We start from the raw sequence: 25505 nt of genomic DNA, 5'->3' as shown, positions 1-25505 counted from the left end.
GAAAACTCATTTCGCAAAGTTATTAAAAATCAGTAGGGGGACTCCTGGGTTAAAGAAAACACGTGCAGATGTACCTGAAAACCAGAAATATTTGTGACTTGACTTTGCAAGTGTCTGAGAAGAAGAACCGCTCCATTATAATATGCGAATTCACCCAGCAGTCTAAGTGAAAATGTAAATTTACTTCACGTTTCAATGAAACTGATGATGTGTTCATTGTAGGTGTGAGTTCGTTCAGGATTTTTATCGGCAAGAATCAAATACTCACACAGACTCTCTTCATGTCTTGGCAAGTCAGTCACTAATGACTAAACCTAAAGGAGAACTTTTAAAAAAATTCCTCTTATCTTTAACAAAAATATAAATAGAGAGACTGCTTTCTAATCATGCGTCCTTGTGGCAACACCTGCGAGAAACAGAAGTAAAATGAAAACCCCACCTAAAGAGTCTCCCTCGTCCTACCCGTCCTCGGGCCTGGCGGTGACTCCGGTTGGTCCCCTGGGCCCTGCGCTGCGGGCGTCTCTCCTCGGCCTGGACAGGGCGTCCTCCTCCTCGTCCGAAAGGCAGGGAGCTTCGGTCCAGGTGCCCCTGCATGCAGGAAGCGGGGCCGTGAGATCGCAGAGGCCTCCAGCATCTGGGCCCCGAGTCGGCCCAGCAAGGCCACCTCTGGGGATGACTCAGCACCGATGTCCCCAGAGGAGAAGACCCTGCACAGCCGTGTCCGTCGCCCGCTCCCTGTGCCCCATGCCCCCCGTCCCGCTGGCGCCCAGGAGCAGCCCGCACCTCCAGCGGGGGCTGGGATCTGCCACCCGAGGGCACGGTGCCACCCCCGCCTCTAACCCGGCCGCCGGGCTCCACCCGGGGACTACATCTCTGCAGTGACAGGGCTCTGAGCACTCGTCTCTCAGGGTAAATTCCAGATTCCTCCGGGGGGCCGGGGGCAGGGTCGGGGTTGGTGGGAGAGGGGAGCCCCAAGGCAAGCCTTTGCCCAGAGGCCCTGCTGAGCTAGCAACCCGGAGGACAAAGCACAATGGGCAGGCGGGAGGGCACTCGGGTGCTCGAATCACAGAGCCTGGCGTCAGGGCGAGGCCCCCAGCTGCCTCGGCCGAGTCTACACCTGTGGCCCCATCCGCTAAGTGGGCACTGGGTGCTTTTCCCAATCAGAGCCCTGGGCGTGGACCACTAGCCTCACCCAGCACGTAGACCACTGACGTCCCCAGGCTGGCTCTGCCCACGTGGCCTGGGGGCCAGAGTCCGGGAGGCTCGAGTGACCCGGGCAGGACCACGCCTGCACCCCACAGCAGGCCACCAGCACCGTGGGCCGGAGGGTCAACCTACCTACACACGGCGGGAGGCCACGCACTTCCCCGACACAGACCGCGCCCAAGAGTCACACGTGAGCTGGAAGCGGAAAGCACGGGGCCCGCGGACACACATTTCTTCACACGGAGCCCATGTAGGCAGACCTGCCACGCGTGGTCCCTGGATCCCGGCTGCCTCTCGCACACTGCAGTGAGGGCGCATCTTCTCCTTGGCGGGTACGCACGTGAACAGCGGCTTTGGTGCTGGGAGCGAGAGGAGTGGGCTCCTGAACGGGCACCCAGCGGGAGGGGGACCCGCTGCACCTCACTGCAGCCTGGATGGGCTGCATAATGTCCCCCCAAAGTTCACACGCCAAGACCCTGACCCCCAGAACCTCAGGATGTATGCGCAGATAGGGTCTTTAAAGAGGTAATTTGGGTAAAGTGAGCTCTTCAGAAGGGGCCCCAGCCCAGGAGGACAGGTGTCCCCGTAGGAAGAGGAGGTCAGGACACAGACACACAGCGGAGGACGGTGAGGACACAGGGAAGACGCCGTCTCCAACCCGCGGGACTCGGCCCAGCGCCCTGGGGTCCAGGAAGGAGATGAGGCCACGTCTCACTCTGGACACGATGTTTGCAAAGGAGGCGGATCATGTGACCCCGTCTTCATTTGGAAGGTCGTGGACACAGAGGGAATATCCAGATGTATTTAGTTGTCACCTCCCCCCATTTCATATGTGTTAAGTGGACGACAAAGAAGCATCCACTTCTCCAGGTGTAGAGATGGAGAGTCACACACAGCGTGGAGGGGACCCAGGTCCTGGGGAGACGGACGGTGGGCAACACAATTAGTAATGTAGGACAAGTCCTTCAGAAGCTTCAGGACACACGTCCTGGGGCTTTCATTTCTGTGTACGTGAACATGGGCAAATCATATGCACCGTGACTTGTAAAATACCTTTAGAAAGACGGTCACATCAACAAATTCCAACAGTCCTCGTGACCAACTGGGATGTGTGCGTATGAGGTGAGGGGCCGTCAGGTCTCACTACCTGAAGCTGGAGAATATTTTTTCAGAACATTGAAAAGGGCACATGCTCTGGACCCTTCAAAGGCAGCTGGAAATGCAATGAATACCTCTCAAAAGTGCAACCCTGAGCTGGTTTTCCCAGACTGACCAAGCGGATAGGTTTCCTTGTGTAATTGTTACTTTAACAAAAGCCAACATGTTTTCTTTATTTCTTTTTAAAAAGGGCACAATTGCTTTTTAGAAATCTCCCAAAAGATTCCCTTTCCTAGATTGTCTTTAAGCAGTTAGTAAAATGATACAGGTATTTCAGGAGAGTCGTATAGTTTTTTGTTTATAACTCATCAAATATCAGTGTTCTTAATGCACAATATAAAACAGAGGTCGTCAGAACATTTAATAAACCAGAAAAGACATTACTGACTTAACACCCACTAACATTTCTATCATCCCTTGTAGTGATTTAAATTCACTAAAGAAAGAATAACGATGTGACCTTCTTATACCTCTTTTCTGGAGGAAGAGGACCTCTGTTTGGGCCCCGCCACTTCGGGACAGGGCTGGGAGGGTGAACAGGAGTAAAAGCCTCAGAGCACCGGCAAGGGCGAAGGGTCAGGGTCCAGGATTCCATCTCAGTCTAATGCTTTTTGCTCAACCCTGTGCTATTCTGACCCCTCGTGTGAGGACGTGGGGTGGGGACCCCAGTGAGCTGGAACCTCTAGAAGGCTCAGTGGGACGTGAGTGCTTCGTCCCCACAGGGTACCACGCAAACTCCAGGCTCTGACGTGAGTCACGGAACATCTCGGGCCCCGTCGTGGAGGGTGACTTGGGCACGAGGACCCGCTGTTCCTGGGTGCAGCCAGCCGGCACGGATTCCCGTGGAAACAGGGCTACGCCAGGGCACCGGCGTCTGGGGCTGAGTGCGCAAGGCCACCCGTCTGAGCGTCTGCCCTGAGCCAGCCGAGGTCTCAAAGGAGCATCAGGTCTCCTGGGATCGTCCTCACGTCCAGGGCCCTAAACACAGGCCGACACCAGCTGGTGTCCCAGTAAAGACACTCCTCTGGGTCCCTGTGTTCTCCCTGAACCATCCCGTGTGTCACATCCAGCTGCCTCATCTACGTTCACGACCCTCTTCGGGCAAATTCCACCCAGAGTTCCGAAAGTGTGTTTCCAAACGCCGCCAGCCGGCTGCCTGTGCACAGCCCCAATGCCTCAAATCCAATGTCCAAACCCGGACAGTTACCTCTGCTTCTCTCACCCGGTTCCCCTCCTTCCCTGGCTTCCCCAGGGTCAGAAGCGGGACCTCCACGACTTCAGGCTAGCAACTCAGCCTGGAGGGGCCCTGGCTCTGCCCCCTCCCTGCTCCCAGGGAAGCAAGTCACCAAGTCCCTGCTTTGCTGGGAAGGGGCCTTGGAGTCTGGCCCTTCCTCTCACCGTCCCAGCCTGTTCCCACCATTTCAGGGAGAAATTACCATAACTGTTGATGATTCCCCACCTGCTTTTCTAACTCATTTACTGTGTTACTTTCAGACTGACCTTTCCTATGCTAATCATGACACTCTCATGCTTCAGATACGTCCTGATGTCCCGATGCCTTGCGTACGTGCTAGCGTCTAACCTCAGCTTTCCTGGAGGGAGCGTCCCCAAGCTTGAACGAGGCACGAAGAAGAGAGGGAAAGAGAGCAGGAAGAAGAGGAAGATGATTTTCATGCAGAAGAAACCCAGGACTCAGACGGGAGGTGGAGAGGTCCAGAAACCGCCCCCTCCCTACGAGCCAGGAGACGGGCTTCACCCGCTCTGAGATGGGACGCAGGGCTTTGGCAGGACTCCCTGGGGCCGCTGCCTCTGAAGAGGGACGTGTTCTTCTTCATAAGGCGCTCGACTCAGAGAAGCAAGAGAGAGGACCGTGCGAGGTTACGCGGGGCCGGTTTTACTTGGTTTCTTCTCTCCCGGCACATACGCATTCTTTCCCTTTCCTCCTCATTCCAGGGCCAGAGGCTCAACCTCACATGGACCCAGGTGAGGCCACACCTGGCCAGCACACGGCCTTCTGTGCAAACACAGACGTAAACGTCCAGCCAACCCAGGAACGGGAGCCGGTCCAGCCCGGTGACGTGGGCGGGGAGTGGAGCCTGGAGCCTCTTTATAGGCGGGAGGCCAGGCCCCGGACAGCCGGGCATGTCCTGGGTCACCTGTCCTGCACACCTACCTGCTGGCTGAGCGGAGGAGAGGGTCTGGCTGCGAAACTTTTTGGCTTTCCTTTATCTGGGGGAAATCCATCACTGAAACTTGTAAAGCAGTTCCAGGGAGGCTGTTATTCGGACTCAGGGCACATCTGGGAGCCTGTCTGAGCAGGGCCGCGGGGCTGGCGACTGTTAGGGTTCCTGCGACCTCAGTGCAGAAAGCACGGCCAGCAGGTGTGGCCAGGTCGGTTCACAGGTCAGCAGGCCCTGACACGTGCTCCCCTCAGGATGCCCTGTCAGCACCACCCCGTTTAACAAAGTTCGTGGCCCAAAAATAGCAGCAGAACACCCGAGGCTAGGAAAAGAAAAATTGGGAAAATAGAAATGAGTGATTTGCAGTTTTTGCTTTGTCTTAACAGCTCTGTGATTCTGAAATCAGTTTATAAGCAGGAAAAAGAATGTGGTAGGAAATCCCACATGCATTTAGAAATTTTATTTACCTCTTTTCTAAAGGCTAAATTCCTTGTATTATTCACTTTTTTTTATTCTATAGAGATGTGTTATGGGAAATAGATTTGTTTTATTCCCTGTAATTATTCCCAGAAGTTTTACGGCATTAGGCATCACCATGAATTGAAACAGGTTGTCACTGAGCTATTCTGGCGACCACAGCTGCCCAAGAGGGGGGATCTGTTTTCAAATAGTTGGGCGGGTGAGTCCTGTCCACACCACAGCCATGTGGGTCAGAACCTCCCGGAGCTCGGACCCAAGCTTCTGAGAGCAGCCGCCTCACAGGGACCAGTGCGTGCAGAGTCGTCGACAGGGGCTCTAACTGAGGAGTTGACCGCGCCCTTGACCGCCTGACGCTCTCAATTCCTCTTCAGGATGGGAGCTCGGGCCGTCCTGGGCACCACGCTGGCTGTGGCCTGTGCCGGAGCTGTCTTCTCTTTCCTCCTGAGACACAAGGACCTCTTTTGGGGTGAGTAACAATAAATTACGGTCTTCTGAAGTCATAAAGTTATTGCTCCCAGCGACCAGAACAGGAAGCATCGTGGGTTCTCCAGAATCAGGTAAGACCTCTTCAGTGTTTCTTCCACTTTCCAAGAAAAGAACAATAATTCTTGAGTTTAGAAGGATTAGAATACAATTCTTTCTGAAAAATAACTGATTTTCCTATGATGACACAATAGAAAATGTCCATTTTTACCTACTCATATATTTGAAAAACATTTCTTTGGGAGTAGTTGTTTGTTCCTGTACCACAAAATCATTTTTCATTGAATCACTTCTGTGCTGTATTTTCTGGAATCAGGGTGCTACAATGTCAAGTTCAGTTAAGAAAGGTATAGCTATGCTGTGGTTGAAACCATCACAGCTCAAACTCCGCTTCTGTTTTGAAAAAAAAGGAAAAAAAGGTCCCAAGCATGGAGAAGGGATGTGACTGGGGCAGGGTGTCGGAGGGCGTTTCAAGGGTGCTCTCTGATCACCAGCCTCTGCAACACGGGCCCCCCGGGCAGGCTCGCCCCTCTGGGCTCTTCAGGGCTGGACATTCTGCTCCCCTGGCCTCTCCCCCGAGCCCCGGCCCCTTGATCGCCCTCCAGGCCTGAGGAGCGGCCTGAGTCCACGCAGCCACGTCCACCCCAGGGTGTCTCCTGCTGAGAGCCACCGAGTCTCCAGTTTCACTGAACACGGGGGCCTCAGGGCCACGTGAACAGTTGCACCAAAGTCCTTTGCAGACCCATATGCTCCTTAAGAAAATGGGCTGGCCGTCGAGGCCGTGAGGAGGCCAGGGTCAGACTCTGTCCCCACCCACTACTGACTGGGCCACTTTCCTGTCTGTAAAATGGAGAAAACTGGAAGATTCTCCACCACAGTTCTGTTTGTGAGTATCAGTGAGATGCTCCGTCTAAAGTACTGAGTGCATCGTGCCTAGATAGTACGAACTAGAAAAAAACAAAAACCGATTCCATCTTAAATATCCTCAAGCAACGTGGTCCCCCTCCTCCCAGCCCGGTAAACCCATCACAGGATGGGCGCAGCAAATGCTTTGTGAATTAGTCATTGCATTTCATATTTACTACAGTCCTAGTTCTACAAAACCATAGTGACAAAGTTGTCATGAGTAAGAGCCATTCAACAGAATATAAATATATCTGCACACTAGAGTTTTTAGTTTCAGAAATCATATATTTTTTAAAAATTGGGTAAGGTGTATCTACAGCTTTGCTAGAGCAATTTTTTATTGTTTCCCCATCTCTAAGAGGTTTTTTTTTTCCCTCAAACTTTCAGTATATGTATAAATAATACACAGTATAGCATCTGATAAAAATGCTGCAATTTGGAGCCTAATGTATTGGTCATTAGAATATTTTGAAACTGGCTAATTACTTGTTTACTTTGTAAATTAATTATTTAGAAAATATCCTTACTCTTACAGTGTTTCACTTTTACAGCCTTTAATACAATGATTTTTTTTTCCCAGTTGACAAGCCAATGGTCATTTTAAACAAAATACTTGCGCACTGGTTCACTTTCTTTTTTATTTATTTATTTATTGATTTATAATTGAAGAAGAGCTGATTTACAATATCGTGTTAGCTTCAGGTACAGCAAAGTGATTTAGTTATACACATACGCTTTTTCAGATTGTTTCCCCTTACAGTTTATTACAAAATATTGAGTATAGTTCCCTGTGTTATATACAGTAGGTCTTTGTTGGTTATCTATTTTATATATAGAAGTGTCGAACTTTCTTTGAAACATAACTTTTATCAGTCACATTTCTCCGTAGCCAAAATTTCAATGACGATCCCACCAGACTTTTTGTCCGAGTTTGGGTTTATATTACTTGTGTTCACAGACTTTGTGACACGAGCTGTCGGATTGCTCCCTCTCGCCTGTTCAGAACCAGCTGGGGGCACTGGGCATGAGGACAGGTCCGGGCTGGACCGCAGACGTCCATCTCCACCTGCCAGCGGGGAGCCCCTCGGGGTGGGGTGCCTTCTCCGTGGTCTGCTCCTGCCCGTGGGGTCCAGTCACCCGTTCACAGCTTAGAAAGTAGAGGCCCCAAGGGTCTCAGAGATGGCGGAGCTGTGGCCTTGTTCACCCTCACCTCCCAGGTCTGCACGTGGAAACAACACACACATTTGAATCTGGCTGATAAACACTCAGGAACAACTATCCTTAGGTCTCACATCCGTTTGTGAACTCTAGGCATGTTTGCACAGCAAGAGTTTAAGTCCTCTCTCAAAAACTCCGAATAGAGCGTTTATCGTGGAAACCACGTGAGTTCATCACCACACGGATTGGGGTTCGTTTCTCGTGTTTGTGCAAAGTCAAGATCTAAGTGCAATCATCTGTGTGGCAAACGTTCCAACACGTCACAGCTGTTGCAAGAGAATCAGACGCAAATGAACAAAAGGCAGCAGAGGCGTTGCTGCAGATGGGGGATTTGGGGACCCGGCCTGATGAGTGAATCTGTTTAACAAGGGAAGTTGGCAGACTTATTCCAGTTCATTGGGTTTCAGCAAACAGGTATCATTAAAGTCAGGACTAAACACAGAGCTCAGAGCAAAGCCACGTCCTCGGAGTTAGTCGAGAGTACAGCTCAGAGAGGAAGAGTCCGGCACTCTTGCCTTGTTTTTTTAGTAATCACTCTTTGGAAATAAGTGACTTCCTTCTTTCTGGCCTGTAGTGTTTTCTTGCATAACGGCTTCCGAATTCCAGCTCCTTCCATATGAGATGACCATGTACGGAGGGGACCTTCTCCCCCTCGGGTGGTACCCACCTTCAGAAGGCTGATGTCTCCAGATCAGACGAATCAGGAAACTCCCTCGAATTTAGTCTTCGGATCTGAAAAGAAGAGGTTAGGCTCCAGATCTCCCAGTCTGTGATCCTACGACCAGATGCTGCGTCTCTGGACGCCACCCCGTGACCCGTGGCTGCTCAGCTGCAGCTGAAGGAGGTGATTGAAGAGCCAGGAAGGGAGATGAGGCTGACGCGCCACACGGTGAGGAGGAAACGAAACGGGTCACATCCGCCTGCGGCCGGCAGAGACGGGAGGCCATTCAAGACGAGAACTACACTTTTATGGGGAATTTTCAGCACAAAAATATATTTCTTATGCAATATCTGAAGATATAATAATCTGCAAGCCTGTAACACTATCTTTAGGAACTCGGTGAAATATTTCATAGTAAAGAAAGATACTGGAGAATAAGTCAAATATGATCGATGATGCTTAAATGACAATGTTAATACCGTCAAGAAAAGGAAGGATCTGTCTAGCAACTGTTAATTCCAAAGATAGTGGTGACAGATAAACATTTTTCTTTTTACTGAATCTGTTCGTTCTCAAATAACTGCCAAGTGCCTGTGAAGAGCCAGCAGCTGATCTCATTGCAGGAGACCTAAGAGGCAGGGGGGTCAGTGCATTCGGCCAATGCAGGGCCAGGCTGACCTCAGAAACAAAAATGTGGATGGAGGGTTTGGACGGGAACGAAAGGAAATACATGAAGGTCACAAGGGCCTTAAACCCCGAGCTTTCGTGGGGCTCCCAGTCCTGAGAGCTGAGTGAAATCCCCTCCAGCCCCAGGGCAGGGGTCCCTGAAAAGGCCGGCCTCTCCTGCGGGTTCTGCAGCCCCACGCTGGTGGCGCCTCTGGGGTCCCCCTGACTCCCCCGCTCTGCCCCCTTCCTGTGCCGCATGCCCGCCGTGTGCTTCAGACCCCACGGCAGGAACCCATGGCCGTGGCGGCCTGGACCCGGCCGAGCTGAGGCCGCTTCCGCCCCATGTGCCCTCCACCAGCCCGGGGCTGGAGGAGCAGAGGGGGCAGAGAGAAAGGACCAGAGGGAGTCACGGTGTGGAACATGCGCTGATGGCTGGGGAAGGACACTGAGGGGCTGGAGGTGAAACCCCACCGTCCTTCAAGGTGCCTTGTGGGTCCACCGAGGGCGAGGCCCCATGCTGGGCTCCTGGGTGCAGGATGTACTCTGATAAGTTCTCCGCCTCCCAGGAACCTGCCGTCTGAATCCCCCAAACGTTTCTTACAGTTTCAAGTCCCTTTACTTCTTCTTGCAACAAAATCTTCCGTTAAATTTTAGGACAAAAGCTATCTGGTAACTTAATCCTCCTAAATTTGCTTAGGAATTTAATATATTTTCTGGAATACGCTATGCCCACGTAATTCTAAAGATATGGAAATTTACCATTTTAAAAATAGCTTTCTTTCTATTTAGATGTGTAACGTTCAAGAACATTCTGATATTCTATTTATTCTTAGAAATGAATGCATTTCCTTTGATGAAGTATTGATTATGCAAAAGGTAATTTAGTAACAGAAGTTACTTGTGTACATTATTGGAAGGAGTCGCCTACTTTATAATATTCATTTGGAACCTCACATTTTAACCCCAAGATGGAATCTTAAATTATTGTCTCAGTACACTTGGGCTGCGATCACAGAACCATGGACTGGGGGACTTATAAACAATAGACCGTTGCTTCTCACAGTCTGGAGGCCGGAAGTCCCAGATCAAGGCTCCAGCACCTTCAGATTCTGGTGAGGACCCTCCTCCTGGTTCACCGACGGGGTCTTCTCACTGTGCCCTCGCCTGGAGGAAGGGGCAGGAGCTCATGGGTCCCTTATACTAGGGCAGGTACCCCATGATGGGGGCTCCATCCTCACGACCTCGTCACCTCCCAAAGCCCCCCCTCCTGACGCTGTTCCATTGAGTGCTAGGATGTCAACGTACGCATTCTGGGGAAACACATTTATACCACAGAACTTGTTAAACATGCCAAGTGCTAAAAACTAAAATAAAAAATAAGGGTCTTTTCACTGAAAACTGCAGGTGTATTGGAGTCATTTATCTTCTCTTAAATGAGCAAGTTAAAATAGGCAACTATTATTATAAACTTTCTATACCACTGGTTTAGGTAACTAAAACGCTCAGAAAAGAAGTTATTCAGAATCCCTGGAGGTGGCTGGGGCAAGTGAGAAGTAGGAATGGCCAGGCTGCCCGCGTAAGGATGGTGCTGGGTCCCTCCCCACCCCATCCCCAGGGTCTCTGCCAGCGAGGAACCAACACTCACTTGAGATGGGGAAACGGACCCAGGACCCCACGGAGGAGGGGCCCAGACGCCGCGTGGTTGTCACTACATCCAGCTGCACGTGGCGGGGAGTTTGCGAACTTTGCGTTTGACGGTGTGATGCTTCGTTCGTAGGAGAGACGGAGGAGTGTCGAGTCAGGGGCATCGTGGAGGCGAGCAAGCTGCTGGTGGACCAGGCCGCCTACTCCACGATGAGAAGGTACCGTCCCGGGAGTGGGAAGGAGGAGCGCCGGCTCCCGGGGCTTAGCGGATTTGCCCATCGTCTTCTTCACAGTTTCCTCCACCTTACAGATTAGGGGCTGAGACTCACGCGAGCTTATTCTCGTTTCTGGGGTCACACGCAAACAACCGAGAGAACCCGTATTCGAATTCCCTCTCTAGCAAAACAGAGCAAAGGGCGGTGATGCAGCCAGGGTTGAATACATCCTGCTTCAAAAGACAGATGAGGGAGCCTGGTTCCTGCAGAACTGGCCTCAGACCCAGGGGGCAGGAGGGGTCCAGACACACGGCCCCAGCGTCCGGGCTCTGTGACACAGCTGTAACCTTACCTAGGAATTAAATCTGCCCCCCATTCCTTTTAAATCATTAAGAAACACCTTCGTTTTAGACATAAAAGTGACATCAATATTAAGAATATTATAGTCTCACATTAGATGTTTGTAAAGCAAACACGACAAACACACAAGAATCTAAAAAGCAGGCTTTATCTTCACAAGTGTGTTATTTTGCTGGAAGCTGACTAATAATTATTTAAGGTCTCAAGATACAAAATATCACAAGGCAGAGGTCGGTTTATTTCAAATTTCTATTATTCCCACCAGAAAAAGTCCCAATTGTCCACATTGGCTGCAACTAAGTTTTGCTTATTTTATAAAGACTTGAACCAAAGGGGAAAGAAAGAAGAAATCTTCTCTTGAAGTCTGACTTTATTAGTGTGTCCCCGACTGTGATATCAACTATTCACGAAAAAGGGGAAGAGCTGCTGACACCCCCGTGGAGAGAAGGCACTGAGCTTCCTTGGACCCCCCTGCAGCGGAGGGCTGCACCGTCCTCTCCTGAGGCGACCTGCTTTCTCCCGAGGGGGAACTGACCCGCTTGCAAAGTCTGTGGCCTGGAGGCTTCATGTCAAACGTAAATGTTGAAACAAAGGCTACTCGCTGACTGTGCTGAACAGTGGATTTTAGTAACAGCAGAAGAAAAACACTAGAAACCTTGAAATTAGTCTGTCCCCACTGAGACCTGAGCAAACAGGGAGGTGAGTTCCAGGCCGGCACAGGCCCTCCTGCTGCCCTGGGGCTCCGGCCGCGGCCTGGGGAAGGGCCCGGGGGGCTGGTGGGCGGTGGCCCAGGAAGATCCTGTCTGTTTTCTAATACACCAGCTCTCCTGAGAAGGGGCCCCGGCTGCCTCTCTCCAGACGGCTCTCCAAGGGTGTCTACACAGCGAACAGCCTTGGCAGACAGAGCTTTGTTCACTGTCCGACGCGCGGTTAAGGACTCCTTCCAGTAAAGGCCAGGCTTCCTGTCCTCCTAGAAAGACCCGGCTTCCTCTGCAGGACCAGAGCCCATGGCCGCTGCCGCCGTAACAGATCACCACAAACTCAGTGGCTACAACAACGTAATTTATTATCTTACCGTCCTGCGGGTTAAAGTCCAACACGTATCTCATGGGGCCAAAACCTGCTCAGCTGTGCCGTGAGCTGCCTGATTGGCACGGACACAGCCGGTCACAGCCTCAGCACATCTGGTCTGGGACCGGGACAGGCTGCTGGCTCTCAGAGCCCCATCCAACAGCTGGAACCCTCACGTCTAACTGGGTTGTTTTTTCAAGTTACATAATCAATTTATTTATCCACAGTGATATTCTCAGTGAAACATTAATTAGCACTTAAAATCTCCTTAAATAACACTAAAAATCAGTATTTCACAATAAGCTAGAAAAACCATCAACATAAAAAGTGAGACGACCTTATCTCAACAAAAATTTTAAGTATATTACAAAGTGACCAAGAAGAATGAATCAGCGGCAAACATACACAGATGGGCTACTGTCAGAAAGTGTTCTGAAACCAACTTAGTTTAGTTTTCATGGCAATGCATGGTAGATGTACAGGCAACGTTAGCAAACCCATTTACTAACTGGACTTTGATGAGAAGGTTGATCTCACGCAGCCGTTATGAGGACCAAATGAGTTGGCTATGCAAGTTTGTAAAAGACAAACGTTGGTCATTCTCTTCGCCTTTCAACACTGGCAGATTGTCTACACTTGGGTCCCATCCCTTCACTAAATCCCGCGGTCCTTGTGGACGGGGTCCTTGAATCCCCACCTGCCTGTCGCCTGGCAGGTACTAAGTAAAGGTGCATGTGATTGATTAGTAAGTTACCAAACACCATAAAAGAATAATTGACTTTACATCTCCTCTTTGTGCCCAGAAACCTCCACAAAAGAGAAATCATTTCTCCGTCACAGCTTCTGTCTTTTTCCAAACTCCCTGAGCCCGCCAGCCGCGCTGCGTCCCGGGCGGCGGACGTCATGGAGATGTCGGTGCAGGAGGCGATGAGGAGGGCTCAGCTAGGCTCTGCACCGCCTGGGCCGCCCACAGGTGAGCACCCGGGGGAGGGGGGCAGGTCAGGGGCCGGGGGGGGGGTCCCCGCAGGGCACGATGCCCACTCGTTCACAGGACAAATGAGCGGTTCTTTAAGAGGCTCAGTAGTTTGGTTTTGTTAGTCTGGGAAATCACTGCTTCTCTGCTGTTCAGATCGGGTTTGGAGAACCAGCTCAATGATCTAAGCGCCCCGCTCTGTGGTATGAAATGATTGAGGGGTACTTCCAAGGCCCCGACCGACCTGGTTAAAACCTGGGGGAAACTCACTTCTGTGGGACGCAGCGTGTTCCAGGGAGACGAGGACAGCGGCCCCGCTTCTCCTGAGAAAACTGCCTCAGGGTCCTGCTCAGGTCTCTGGGAGCCAGCGTGCTCTTCCCTGAGATGGGACAGTCACCCTGGCCGTCCACTCGGCTGGCCACAGGCACACCAGCAAACACGAGGGGCGAGCTGCATCCCATCAAAGGCTCCGTTGACACTAAGATACTGAGTGAAAGTGATTTCGATCACAGGCATAATTCTAAGTCCAAAACTTACGGAGACTTTTTTCAGTGTGGTGCCATGAGCTACTTGGTCTCTGAGTTTTCCCGCCCAATTAGCTGTAGATTAGTTTAATGCTGATTTACTTTGCTTTTAGAATAAGACAGACGCAGCTAAATCGGGATTAACCTGAATTCTCAGATACTAAACTTAGAAGTTAAGTTTAATCAACTTTATAGCAACCAAAGATCCATTTGAAATGTTTTTATTGAAGCAGCTGAAAACTGTCTCTAAGGACTGTTGGTCCGCGATCCTGTCTCCGTGCAGCCGGGACTCTGGTCGCAGTGACTGCAGTCAGAGGTCCTGCCGGCCTCGGGTTCACAGTGTAGAGTCGCAGGGCCATTGCCCAGGTCTGCGGGTGTATTCGGCTGATGGGTTTGGGCCAGGCTGTGGTGCAGAATTGAAGAACCCCATAGTCTAAGATGTTTTCTATTATTTCCACTATCAGCATGGCCAATCTAGAAATTTCAGAATTAGTAAAATGAAAGGATCCAAATGTTTCCCCATCAGTTCGTCACCAAACAGTATCTACAATCAAATGTTGGCACCCCTCCCCTAGGGATGTTTCCTAACATTGGTTTTGTATGAACATAGCTATGATCGTGGTTCTTTTTTTAAAAAATAAATTTATTTATTTATTTATTTTTGGCTGTGTTGGGTCTTCGTTGCTGCACACGGGCTTTCTCTAGTTGCTGCGAGCATGGGTTACTCTTCGTTGCGGTGCGCGGCCTTCTCATTGCGGTGGCTTCTCTTGTTGTGGAGCACAGGCTCTAGGCGCACGGGCTTCAGTAGTTGTGGCATGCAGGCTCAGTAGTTGTGGCACGCGGGCTCTAGAGTTCAGGCTCAGTAGTTGTGGTGCACGGGCTCAGTTGCTCCGCGGCATGTGGGATCTTCCCAGACAAGGGATCGAACCCATGTCCCCTGCATTGGCAGGCGGATTCTTAACCACTGCGCCACCAGGGAAGTCCTATTGTGGTTCTTCTCATGGACTTTGTCTGTTATACTCTCGTATGTGCTTGAGCGTTTCCTGGTACGAAGCCTCTGTACTCACCTTGTTAAGGAATGTGTATTTCTCTATCGACTAAATAAAAATTGTAGTCTAAGGTTCATTTAACTGTCCACATGCAGTCATTCCATAGAGGTTGTTCAGTGAACATTAATTAAGCTAGTTTTGTTTCTCTCTAGTTTGAAAATGGGATGCGTGTCTTCCAGTGTTTTTCTATCTTGATTTCATCAGGATCTGGCCAGTTTTATGGCATTATCTTTGAAGATTTATACAAACCACCTTGGAGAGTAACCAGTGATTCCTTCTACCAACAGCCAAGAAAGTGGTCCTCGCTTTGATTTGTCAAATAAACAGCAACAAAATTGGCAAAAAATAAGAGACTGTTTCCTGGGGCCCTAACCTAGAAAGATTTATGAGAAGGAACCAAACATCAACATGAAGGAAAAAAGAAGGGTTTTGTAGATGGACACACGGATACCGTTAGGAAACTTGACTGAGGTAGGGTTTGCGGGGAGGATAGAGGCCAGGTATCCGCCGTCTTCTGAGGTCAGGGCGTGGGCCCCCAGCCTCAGCCGAGCAGCATGGCAAACACTGGAGATTCCACAGGCGAGGCTGCAGATGCCTCTGAGAAGTGCTTACCTCCGGGGTCAGAGCTCTCAAAATTGCTTTTCTGAAAGATCGCAAAGCAAAAATAAATTTTAAACCCCACATTCCTAGCTATGAGGACACTCAAGGGGGTTAAATGAGAGAGGATTGATTTCAAGGAGAAGGAAGGGCTTCCTGCAAAGAATGAGGAGGGGTCTGTGTGAATCCCGGTCACGTTAGAACGTTTACCCGGTCGGGTAGGTTTGCTATTACAACAGAGGGCTGAAGCTTTGGTGCTTGTTCTTTAGATGTTTTATCAGAAGACCTACTGAAAATGATTGCACACCTGTCCGGATGCCAGCCCTACATGCTTCCCCCCAGGTGTCCAAACACCTGCCTGGCAAACAAGTTCAGGCTCATCACGGGCGCCTGCAACAACAGGTAATTCCGCAGCGCCCTCGCTCTCACCTGTAGGTTGTACTTGAACATGGCAGGTGCCATCAGGGCAGAGTCTCCATAGATTGTTTGAGGTTTCATTAAAGACAGTGTACAATACTGACTCCATTATATTAAGAACTGGTCAAGCCTCTTCCTTACGCCCGTGTTTCCAATACTTCTGTGTGTATCTTTAATAAGACGCAGATTTTAAAGGTCTTCAGCTCCCTGGTAGCCAGGTACCACTTTCACCAGCAATGCTAATCGTAAACCTTCCCAGGTGTCCCTGAGGTCATCCCAACTTTCTTCCATTTCTTTTTCTGTGTACTTGCTGTCCACTCTCAGCCACCGACTCAGGCCGTCTCATACTCTGATCGCTCTTTCCGGAAGGTCAGTCCATTCGGGCAACCCCCAAACATTCCAGGAGACCCCAACCACCTCTGGGCCCCCGGCGCCCCCAGAGCCCCATGTGCCGTGTTCCGGGGAAACTGTACTTGCAGGTGGATGTGGGGTCATGGACGGCAGGACCAGGGTCAGGGGTCTCCTCTGCCCACGGCCCCCCTCCCGGCTCCGCTCTCAGCCCCACCGCCGAGGAGGGGGCAGCCAATGCCCCCTGCTGATGGGCTCTGGGGGACGCACCTTCCAGGGAGCTGGGGGTGGAGGCCGAGTCCCTTTCTTCCCTTCCGTGATGACGATTGAATCTCGTGTCACAGTATTTACAGGACCTAGATCCAAAGGACCAGCAGGGACTTCATACTTTTTTTTCTGCCCCAAGCATAATACACCTGCTCAGAAAACTCCAGTGATACCACCTTGAAGCCTCGCTAACTGTTTTATAAATGAGACACAAGGGCCGCTGAGTATCGGCCCCAAGGTGGCCGATCCTCTCTGCAGGCTCAGACTTGCTAGTTCAAAACCTGCCCACACCAAACTCAAACGTTCACACATCCACTCGTTATAAAAATAGCCCCCAGAGCAGATTTTCAGCTGCCTGGTGTCTGAGAGAGAAGAGCTGGTGTTTCAAACCAATCCCAGTAACACGGAGCCGCGGGGGGAGCAGACACCTGTCCCCCTCGTGAAACTCTCCTCCAGAGACGCGTCACCTGCTTGCTGTCAGCTTTGCGACCATTTCCAATGTGCTCGTCAATCCAGATCTACTAAAGGAACCACGTGCTGGTGAAAGCTGACCCCCTGGGGCCGCCGCGGGTCTTCTGTTCCAGCCTAGCAGCATCCGAGAGCGATGCCGGAAGCCTGGAGGGGGCCCGCCTGGTGGCTGCGAGGTCCCCACATGATGCCCCTGGGTCCTGCCCAGCAGGCTGGGCTCTGACCCGACCAGAGGGTGAGATGGTCACAGAAACCGTGTGATGTCCCAGGAGCTGCTGAAACAGGACAGTCAATCAGCAAAAAGCACAAACAAAAAAACAAAACCAATCCCCTGAGCAGTTAAATTAACATTCTCGTTATTCTTAATTGAGTGAAAGAGCCGCACTTTATGGAATTTCAATAAAGACAAGCCAACCGTAACAGACCAGAACGCTGCATTAAACCTGACTGACTGCAGCTGATTAAATGCACTACTGTCCCATACGGTTTTGCAAATTAAGCCACTTTGGTTGTGCTGGAGACCAACGGAGTATTACAACTAGAATTATCCCCATTTCCTGTCCCTTCAGACATGCAGAAGTAACCATCATCACCTACTGCTACTCGTCCTTCCTGAGTGGCCCCGGACACAGCAGCAGGGCTGGGAGGAGCCACAGAAGCAAGAAAGTCCCTTTTCTCCAGCGTCAGGAGCCCTGGGGCGTCCCGGCCTTAACTGTGGGCTCTTGCCTCAAACAAGAGCTTAGAAAGTTCTCAGCAGCCCACGGTTCCTTTACTTCTGGGCAGAGCATCCAAACCAGTCCCATTTATAGAAGAATGATGGGTGGACGTTATGTCTCAAATGGTGTAATAATTTAGTGTCAAAACAAACCAACTAATTCTTCAGTATTTATATTTACAAATACTTTCAAAGTTTTAAAAATCCTTTAGCTTGCCACGATTCTTGTAGACTTCACTCCCTAAATGTTCTGAGTGTCCACACATCAGATGCAGGAAAGAATATTAGAAAGCCTAGATCCCAATCTTTTCCAATTCAAATGCTTTTGCTACGTGACCTCAAAGAGCCCAGCAAAGTTGTCTCCTGTCCACCTGCAAACTCCAGCCTCACTCCTTTCTTTTTGGAAGATTCTGCAGCCACCAAACAAACACCCCCATGGCTATTATTGCCATAGGGATGTGTTGATAAAGGCCGAGGGACCTTGGATGCCACGAGAATTTTGTACCCAAATAATCCATTTTTAAAAAACAGAACAAATTTTTCTCTAACAGAAAATTCCCCTTTTTTTCTTTTGTCTTTGAACTAACATTTCCATTCTAATTTGTCTGATGGTCTTTTTCTAAATGTAGGCTATTTTATGATTAAAGTATTTTACTTTCTCCTTTTACATAGTCCTTTACTTTTACGTATGCTCTCTAGGCATTTTATTCTTGTATTTTCTAAATGTTACATAGTCATGTATTTATTTTATACATTTACGTATGTGATCACATACGTATATATTTACTATTCATATGTGATTTGCACAAGGACTAGTTACCAATCATTTGTCTCTCATTTCCTCATTGCTGGAAACAGTTCTGGGACACACTGATTCTTATTGATACCGGTCCCTTTGACTTAGAGGCACCTGCATGACTCAAAAGTCATGCTCGAAAGTAGTCTGTAAAATCAAAATATCATTAGACACAACTTTGCCTCAGCATGCACTTTATATTTTTGTCAAAATATATTTTGACCAATAGAATGAAACTGCAGATCAGTCTGCTTACGGAAAACATTCCCATTTACCTTAATTGGCTGAGTCCATGCTCTCTGTCAAATCCGTGAACCAAGTGAGACTTGTTGATACTTTCTCTCAGAAAAAGCTTGACTTATTTCTGATTCAAACAAGTGTATTTACACAACCATCTCACTTCTGAATTTAGGACATTTCAGCAAGTTCCAAAGATTCCACTTTCTCGCAGAAACTTTGTCCTAAAGGTAAATACAGGCGATAGGAAAGGGCATCCTGCCCAGGTGGTTGTAGGAGCTTTGACGGGAGCACGTTCAGCACGGCGGGGTTTCAGGTGTGACTCTGTCTGGAGCCCCAGGGAGGTGCCCACGGCGAGCTCCCGAGTGAGACGCAGCCTTCAGAGGCAACGCAGGGAAACTGGGCAGTGAAGGTGGGAGACACATGGACGGACAGGGCGCCCCAGGTTCCGGCGCTGAGGGCGGAGGGCACGTGCATGCGGGCTTTGGGAGTCAGCTCCCTCAGACCACCTGCGCCCTTACAGCCCGGGAAGCGTCTCAGCACCACGGGGGCGTGTGGTCCCCACTGGACAGAGGGCTTCACCCCCCACAGTCGCCCCAGGGGCGCCGCTCCGTGTCCCTGGGGACAGCTCACGGCATCGGCCCTGCTGCTCCGTCCCTCCTCGACTCAAACACGGAGCCCCGCTGTCTCCACAGAGACCACCCTAGGCGGGGAGCCGCCAACACAGCCCTGGCCAGGTGGCTGCCCCCCGCCTATGAGGACGGCATCAGCGAACCCAGAGGCTGGAACCCACGCCTCCGGTACAACGGGTTCCCCCTGCCCCCGGTGAGTGCCGCTGAACGGGGCTGGAACCCACGCCTCCGGTACAACGGGTTCCCCCTGCCCCCGGTGAGTGCCGCTGAAACGGGGCTGGAGCCGGTTTCCCGGAACGGAGCAAACCTCCCCTCACCTTGGAGGGAGGCAGGCTTTGAGGAGATCTCGCTCAACAGGGCAGGCCCCTGCGCGGGCGCCTATATGATGGATGGGCCTCCCGGCCCCTGTGGGGTGGAGAAGGGCTCCTCACCTTATAGCTCGGGAACTTGGCTCTGACAGATCAGCGCCACTCAGCCAGTGAGGGGAACAACACAGAGTTAAGCTTCGTCCAGCTTTCGACTCTTTACAAATAGGTACAAGACTAGACACGTTCAAAGACACGTACAATTGATTAATTCTCTCATTTAAGTGGCAAAGATGGTCACCGCTACATACTCCCAGAGGCAAGCCATTTGCCAAACAAACCCACCTGATCTACTGATCACTTGGGTCCAAAATTGGGTCATCTGTCCCCAATTCGACTGCTCGCTTCAGTGAATAAACCAGCGGGGAGCCACTCACATTCCTCGGCTTATCCCCCCTCCCCAAGCCAGCAAGGCTGCGTCTCTCTGCGCCTCTTCTCCCCTGAGTCAAGGACGGTCTCAGAGTCTAAGGACCCACGTGGTTAGATCAGACCCCCTTGGGAATCCAGGCTCGCCCCCATCTCGAGGTCCTTAAAATAACCACATCTGCCGAGTCCCCTTTGCCATGCGGTGTATTCACAGGCTCCAGGGATGGGGGAATGGACATCTTCAGGGGCCATTACCCTGCCTATAAGTCCACCCTCTGACCCCGGAAGTCATATCCATTCCGCACGCAAACTGCATTTACCCCATCCCAAGGCCCCCCAGAGTCTCAGCCCACTACAGCATCAACTCAAAATCCCAAACCTGATCTAAATCTCGCCATTCTCAGACCCCCAAATCTCATCCTCTGAATAATCTGAGTCAGGGATGGGGAAGCTCTAGGTGTGACCCCTCCTGGGGCAAAACTCCCCTCCTTTGGGGCCTATGAAACCAGAAAGCAAGCCTGCCCCCAAAATGCAGTGGTGGGACGGGCACGGGATAACAGCTGTAGACGTCCTGGTTCAGAAACAAAAAAAATGGAAAGGAGAAAAGAAGTCACTGATCCCAAACAATTCTGACTCAGGCCAGGCAAACCGCCACAGGGCCTCAAGGCCTGGGAACAACCCTCCGGGCTCAGGGCTCTGCCCCTGGGCCCCAGGCCCTGCTCTCTAGGTCGAGGACTAAATGGCACTAATCACTAGATGACTCAGTTTAATCCCCACGACAGTCCCGAGAGGTCAGCATTTTTATGTTTATTTACAAGTGAGGAAACTACACTCAGCCCTAAATCACCACCCGTGCGTGTCGGGGAGGAGAGCCGGGGGCCTCCAGGGACCCCATCCTGCCCCAGGAGTGCCAGCGTCCTGTGAACGGGCGCGGAGCCCTGAGCCCCCGGGCTAACCCCACCCCAGGGGTCTGCCTCCCCCGGCCCTGCAGGACGGCCTCCCGCACGTGACGGCCGCTGTGTCCGCCCAGGTCCGGGAGGTGAGCAGGCAGGTCATCCACGTTTCCAACGAGGCTGTGACGGAGGACGGCCAGTACTCTGACCTCCTGATGGCGTGGGGACAGTACATTGACCACGACATGGCCTTCACGCCACAGAGCGCCAGCCTCGCTGCCTTCGGGGGCGGGGCCGACTGCCAGCAGACCTGTGAGAACCGAAGCCCGTGTTTTCCCATACAGGTAGAATTTTCAAACTTCCTCATGTTTACTATGAAACTAACAGGTGCCGTCTTCAAAACTCAGACACAAGTCACCTTTGGTCCTGTCTCCAGGGGGTAACAGCTGTTATGAATTTCCTGTGTTTCCTGCCAGAAGTTACCTGCACATATATGTGTAGAAGATTACATGTGTGTGTGCGCTTATACCTTACAGTTTTTGTGTCCTACTATGCGCACGTCCTGAACCCGGTACGGGTCACTTGGCAATAGTTCTTACACTTCTCTCCGGCTCATTAAACGGACAGAGGCTGGGTTGTTACGACCCTCCCTACCCCACTGTGTTTGCATTATGACTGACTTAACCAAACCTCCTTACTCACGAGCACCGGAGTTGTCTCCAGTTTTGCTGCTGTTGTTACACCGTCACAAATAGCGAAGCAGAGAACACACTCTGACCTGAATCTTGGCACACGTGCATGCCTAACAGACAAACCACTGGGGATACAAGCGCTAGATTCAGAGCAGGCGCCGTGGACTTTTGACAGAGATTGCAGAACTTTTGTCTGTTAATATTGTTCTGGTTTTCCCTCCGACCTGCAAGGGAAGAGGTATACAGGTAGGGTTTTTAATTACTCCTCCTAAGAAAATATCTCCAAGGCTGGCAAGGGGCATTTTCTACCTAGGAGAAAAGATTGCTTGGGGCTGGGGTCCTCACTCACGTTGATTCCAGAAACCTTGGCTGAGCAGCGAGCGATCGCGCATGTGGCGCCCTGAGCTAGGAAGGCCGGACAGGGAGGAGGAGCTGCCTGGTGGGAAGCTGACGTCAGTGTTTTAATACCAGGGCGCTTTGGGTGAGCCCCGGCCCTGGATGAGTGGGCTTGTGGAGTGTGTGTGTGTGTGTGTGTGTGCATGCATGTGTGTGTATGGCGCGGTAGGTAGACAGGTAGACTATAAACCCCTGGCATCCGCAGAGGTGGCCCCCCAGGCAAGGCAGAACACACCAAAAGGAAGACCTGGGGGGACGGGGGAAGTGGGCGCCACCGCACGGCTGCATCAGTCAGAGCAAAGGTAATTCCGACCAGTCTAATCGCCCAGACCCTGGGAGGAGGGAGGGCTGCCCGCAGAAGAGCGGACGGGGCCCCTGGGGCGCTGGCAGAGGGCGGCCGGTGCTGGAGGGAGGTGGGCGGCCCGGAGCGCCTAGTGTCTCGGAGGAGGGGGCCCAGGACCCGGGCTGACCGGCCGTGCCCTTCCCGCAGCTCCAGGCCAACGCCTCGCCGGCCGCGGGCACCGCCTGTCTGCCCTTTTACCGCTCGTCACCCACCTGCGGCTCCGGGACCCAAGGCGCCTTCTTCGGCAACGTGTCCCGGGCGAACCCGCGCCAGCAGATGAACGGGCTGACCTCGTTCCTGGACGCGTCCACCGTGTACGGCAGCTCCCCGGCCTCGGAGCTGCGGCTGCGGAACTGGACCAGCGCCGAGGGGCTGCTGCGCGTCAACGCGCGCTTCCGGGACGCCGGCCGCGCCTTCCTGCCCTTCGCGCCGCCGCCCGCGCCCCCGGCCTGCGCGGCCCGGCCCGGCGCCCCCGGGGCCCGCGCGCCCTGCTTCCTGGCGGGGGACGGCCGCGCCAGCGAGGTCCCCGCCCTGGCGGCCCTGCACACGCTGTGGCTGCGCGAGCACAACCGCCTGGCCGCCGCGCTCAAGGCCCTCAACGCGCACTGGAGCGCGGACACCGCCTACCAGGAGGCGCGCAAGGTGGTGGGCGCCCTGCACCAGGTGCGCGCAGGGGCCTCGCGGGCGCCCCGCGGGGGTGCGTGCAGGGGTCTGGTGGGCCCCCCGCCTGGGTGCTCAGAGCCTTGCGGGTGGACGCCCCGCGTGGAGATTAACCCCGCTCCCGTCTGAAGCACTGGGTCCCTGGCGCTCCCGTGGGAGCTGCTCGGTTGCCCAGGGACTGGCGGTGATTACCCCACCAGGAGACTGACAGCAGTAGGAACAGGCACGGCCCCTCCGGTCTTCCCCTGATATCCAGACCATTCTAAGTGCTCTGAGGGTTCTAACTCATGTAATCCTCAGGGCGACCCTTTCAGATGGGTGTCCACCAGTGATTTTGGTATTGTGATACTTTGGAGGGAATGAAAAGAAAAACAATCTGTATGAGATTTGCAAATTAGCAAGTTAAAGTAAGGATTTATTATGATATTTTAAATCTTGACTCAGAGGATACTGGGTGGAGTGTCAAGTTGGCCAGTTATAATGGAGCGATGTTGGAAAAACTACTTATGTCCGTCAAATAACCTTAGTAAGTCCACTGGTCTCACAGGGCTGTTATGAAGGTGGAGTGCCTTGTTTTAAACCAGTGGTTGCTAGTCATGTGTCTCTGATCTGGGCGCTACAGCAGGCCCTTGATAGCATCCCTTCATCCCCTCAGTGACCCTGTAAGTCCTGTTTTACAAAAGAGGAAGTTGGGTCTTGTCCAGGTTCTCACAGGGACCACATGATGGGATGGGCCGTCCCCAGGCACTGTCTGTCCCTTGCCCACCTTTGGTCCCCTGTGGCCCAGGCACCCAGGAGTTAGAGCAGAGGCTACAGAGCCCTGCTGTGCCTGGCGCCACCCCATAGATGTTGGTGGGTTGGGGGACTCGGACGTGATCCAGGAGAGTCTGGGCAGCAGTTGGGAGGTTGTGATTCTTCACCCGCCGAGGAAGGATGTCAGTGTTTTAATACCAGGGTGCTTTGGGTGAGCCCCGGCCCTGGATGAGTGGGCTTGTGGAGTGTGTGTGTGTGTGTGTGTGTGTGTGTGTGTGCATGTGTGTTCATGGTGCGGTAGGTAGACAGGTAGACTATAAACCGGGCATCTGACACACAGACAGTCTGCCTGCTGCCTGGATGAACACTGCAGCTTAGTGTAAACGAGCTGACAGATGTGAACACACAGGATTGATAAAAAAAGAAAGGCACAGGAATTTGTGAAGGGGGAATTTGAGTGCAGCATGGCCAGAAGTCTTGTGATGGTTTTAAGTAACAATCAAGGACCTCATCCGTCAGCCCTCACCTGACCCCCTTGAACAGAGTGGCCTGGCCAGTCGGGAGATGTTAGGATGAGGTCCCCACTTCCGAGCCGTCCTTCTCCCTCAGCAGGCTCCCTGGTGAAATAAGTCCCGGGATCATGCCTCTTTCCGGGTTGTTGTCACCACCCAGCTATGTTTTGTTTGGTTCCGTCTGTGCCCCTCCCCCGAATGTAAGCTCCAGGGAGACAGAGAAGGAGTCCAGGGAGACTTCCCAGCACCTGGACCCAGCCTGGCTCTAAGAGGTGCTTCACAGTGTGAATTCATGAGCGAAGACCATATCCCAGGAGCAATGCCAGGAGGCCTGCCCTGCTGTGTCCCCAAGAGCCGGGATGTTGCTTAAACTTTCTTTAAACGCACAAGAACTCAGTCGGCGCAGGGGCCTGAGCTGAGTGGCTGGGTCTCAGATCCATGTGGACCCTCCCGGAGAAGAGGCTCCACGACCACCGTGGGGACGGTGGGGGGGGGGCGGTTATGTGGGTGCACGCGGCCCTAGACTCATACGTTAGAGGTGGTTGCATTCGAGAATTCCGAGAACCCCTGCTGGCCTGGAAATAACGTCATGTGGCTCCTGTGCTTCTCATATAGTGAGGTAATAAGTACGACCATGGCCCTGAGAAGCGGGAGGGAGGGGCAGGGAGGAGCGCTTCGCTGGACCGCGGCGGGTGAGGAACCGCCGGGAGGGTTTTCAGCATTGGCCTGGCAATTCCAAAGGAGGGTTAGGGCCCCGCCGATCAGAGTGAAACAGGGCTGCAGCCCTCACCCTGGGGAGAGGTCCAGGCATTTCGGCAAAATCGCTTCCAGTCACATTTCAGATCAGATCGCGAGAGACTGGTGATGGGGGCTGTGCTCCAAGGTCGAGCAGGGAAGACGTGTGGGCTGGACTGGAGGGCGCCCTCCGCTCTCTGAAGTAGCTGCTTCGGGGGCGAGAGGAGCCTTGCCAGCCTGTGACGGCAGCCCCTGCGTCCTCTGGGGTCACAGGTCGAGCCTGAGTTAGAGGAGCGGGGGAGGATCCACCAGTAAACGCTTCCCACTTGAGTTTGAAGTTGTCTCGCGTCCCTGGCGGAGAAGAGAGATGATCTCCCGTCTGCTGGGGGCAGAAGGCATCGGAGAAGAACGCTGGTGGGAATGGAAGTCGCTGCCAGGTCCCCTCCCGGGGTGGGGAGAAGGCACGGCTGCAGCCCCGGGCTGGTGGTGTGAGCTGGCGGCTGCTTCTGTGTGATCAAG

At 52.3% G+C, this 25505-nt stretch overlaps 1 protein-coding gene across 1 annotated transcript in view; it reads left to right on the top strand.

Annotated features, from left to right (window-relative positions):
* The first annotated feature begins 1333 nt into the window (after positions 1-1333).
* TPO (thyroid peroxidase) overlaps positions 1334-25505 on the top strand; it is a 48263-nt gene continuing 24091 nt past the window's right edge. The window contains exons 1-7 of the mRNA XM_082356508.1: positions 1334-5490; positions 10736-10820; positions 13052-13221; positions 15661-15793; positions 19335-19464; positions 21033-21239; positions 22474-22989. Of these exons, the coding sequence (XP_082212634.1) occupies positions 5397-5490; positions 10736-10820; positions 13052-13221; positions 15661-15793; positions 19335-19464; positions 21033-21239; positions 22474-22989 (1335 nt within the window). The 5' untranslated portion in view covers positions 1334-5396. The remainder of the gene's footprint in view (positions 5491-10735; positions 10821-13051; positions 13222-15660; positions 15794-19334; positions 19465-21032; positions 21240-22473; positions 22990-25505) is intronic.

The sequence above is a fragment of the Balaenoptera borealis genome (genome assembly GCF_965194805.1).
Source record: "Balaenoptera borealis genome assembly, chromosome: 15".
NCBI lineage: Eukaryota > Metazoa > Chordata > Mammalia > Artiodactyla > Balaenopteridae > Balaenoptera > Balaenoptera borealis.
This window is presented reverse-complemented; position numbering and strand designations above follow the sequence as displayed.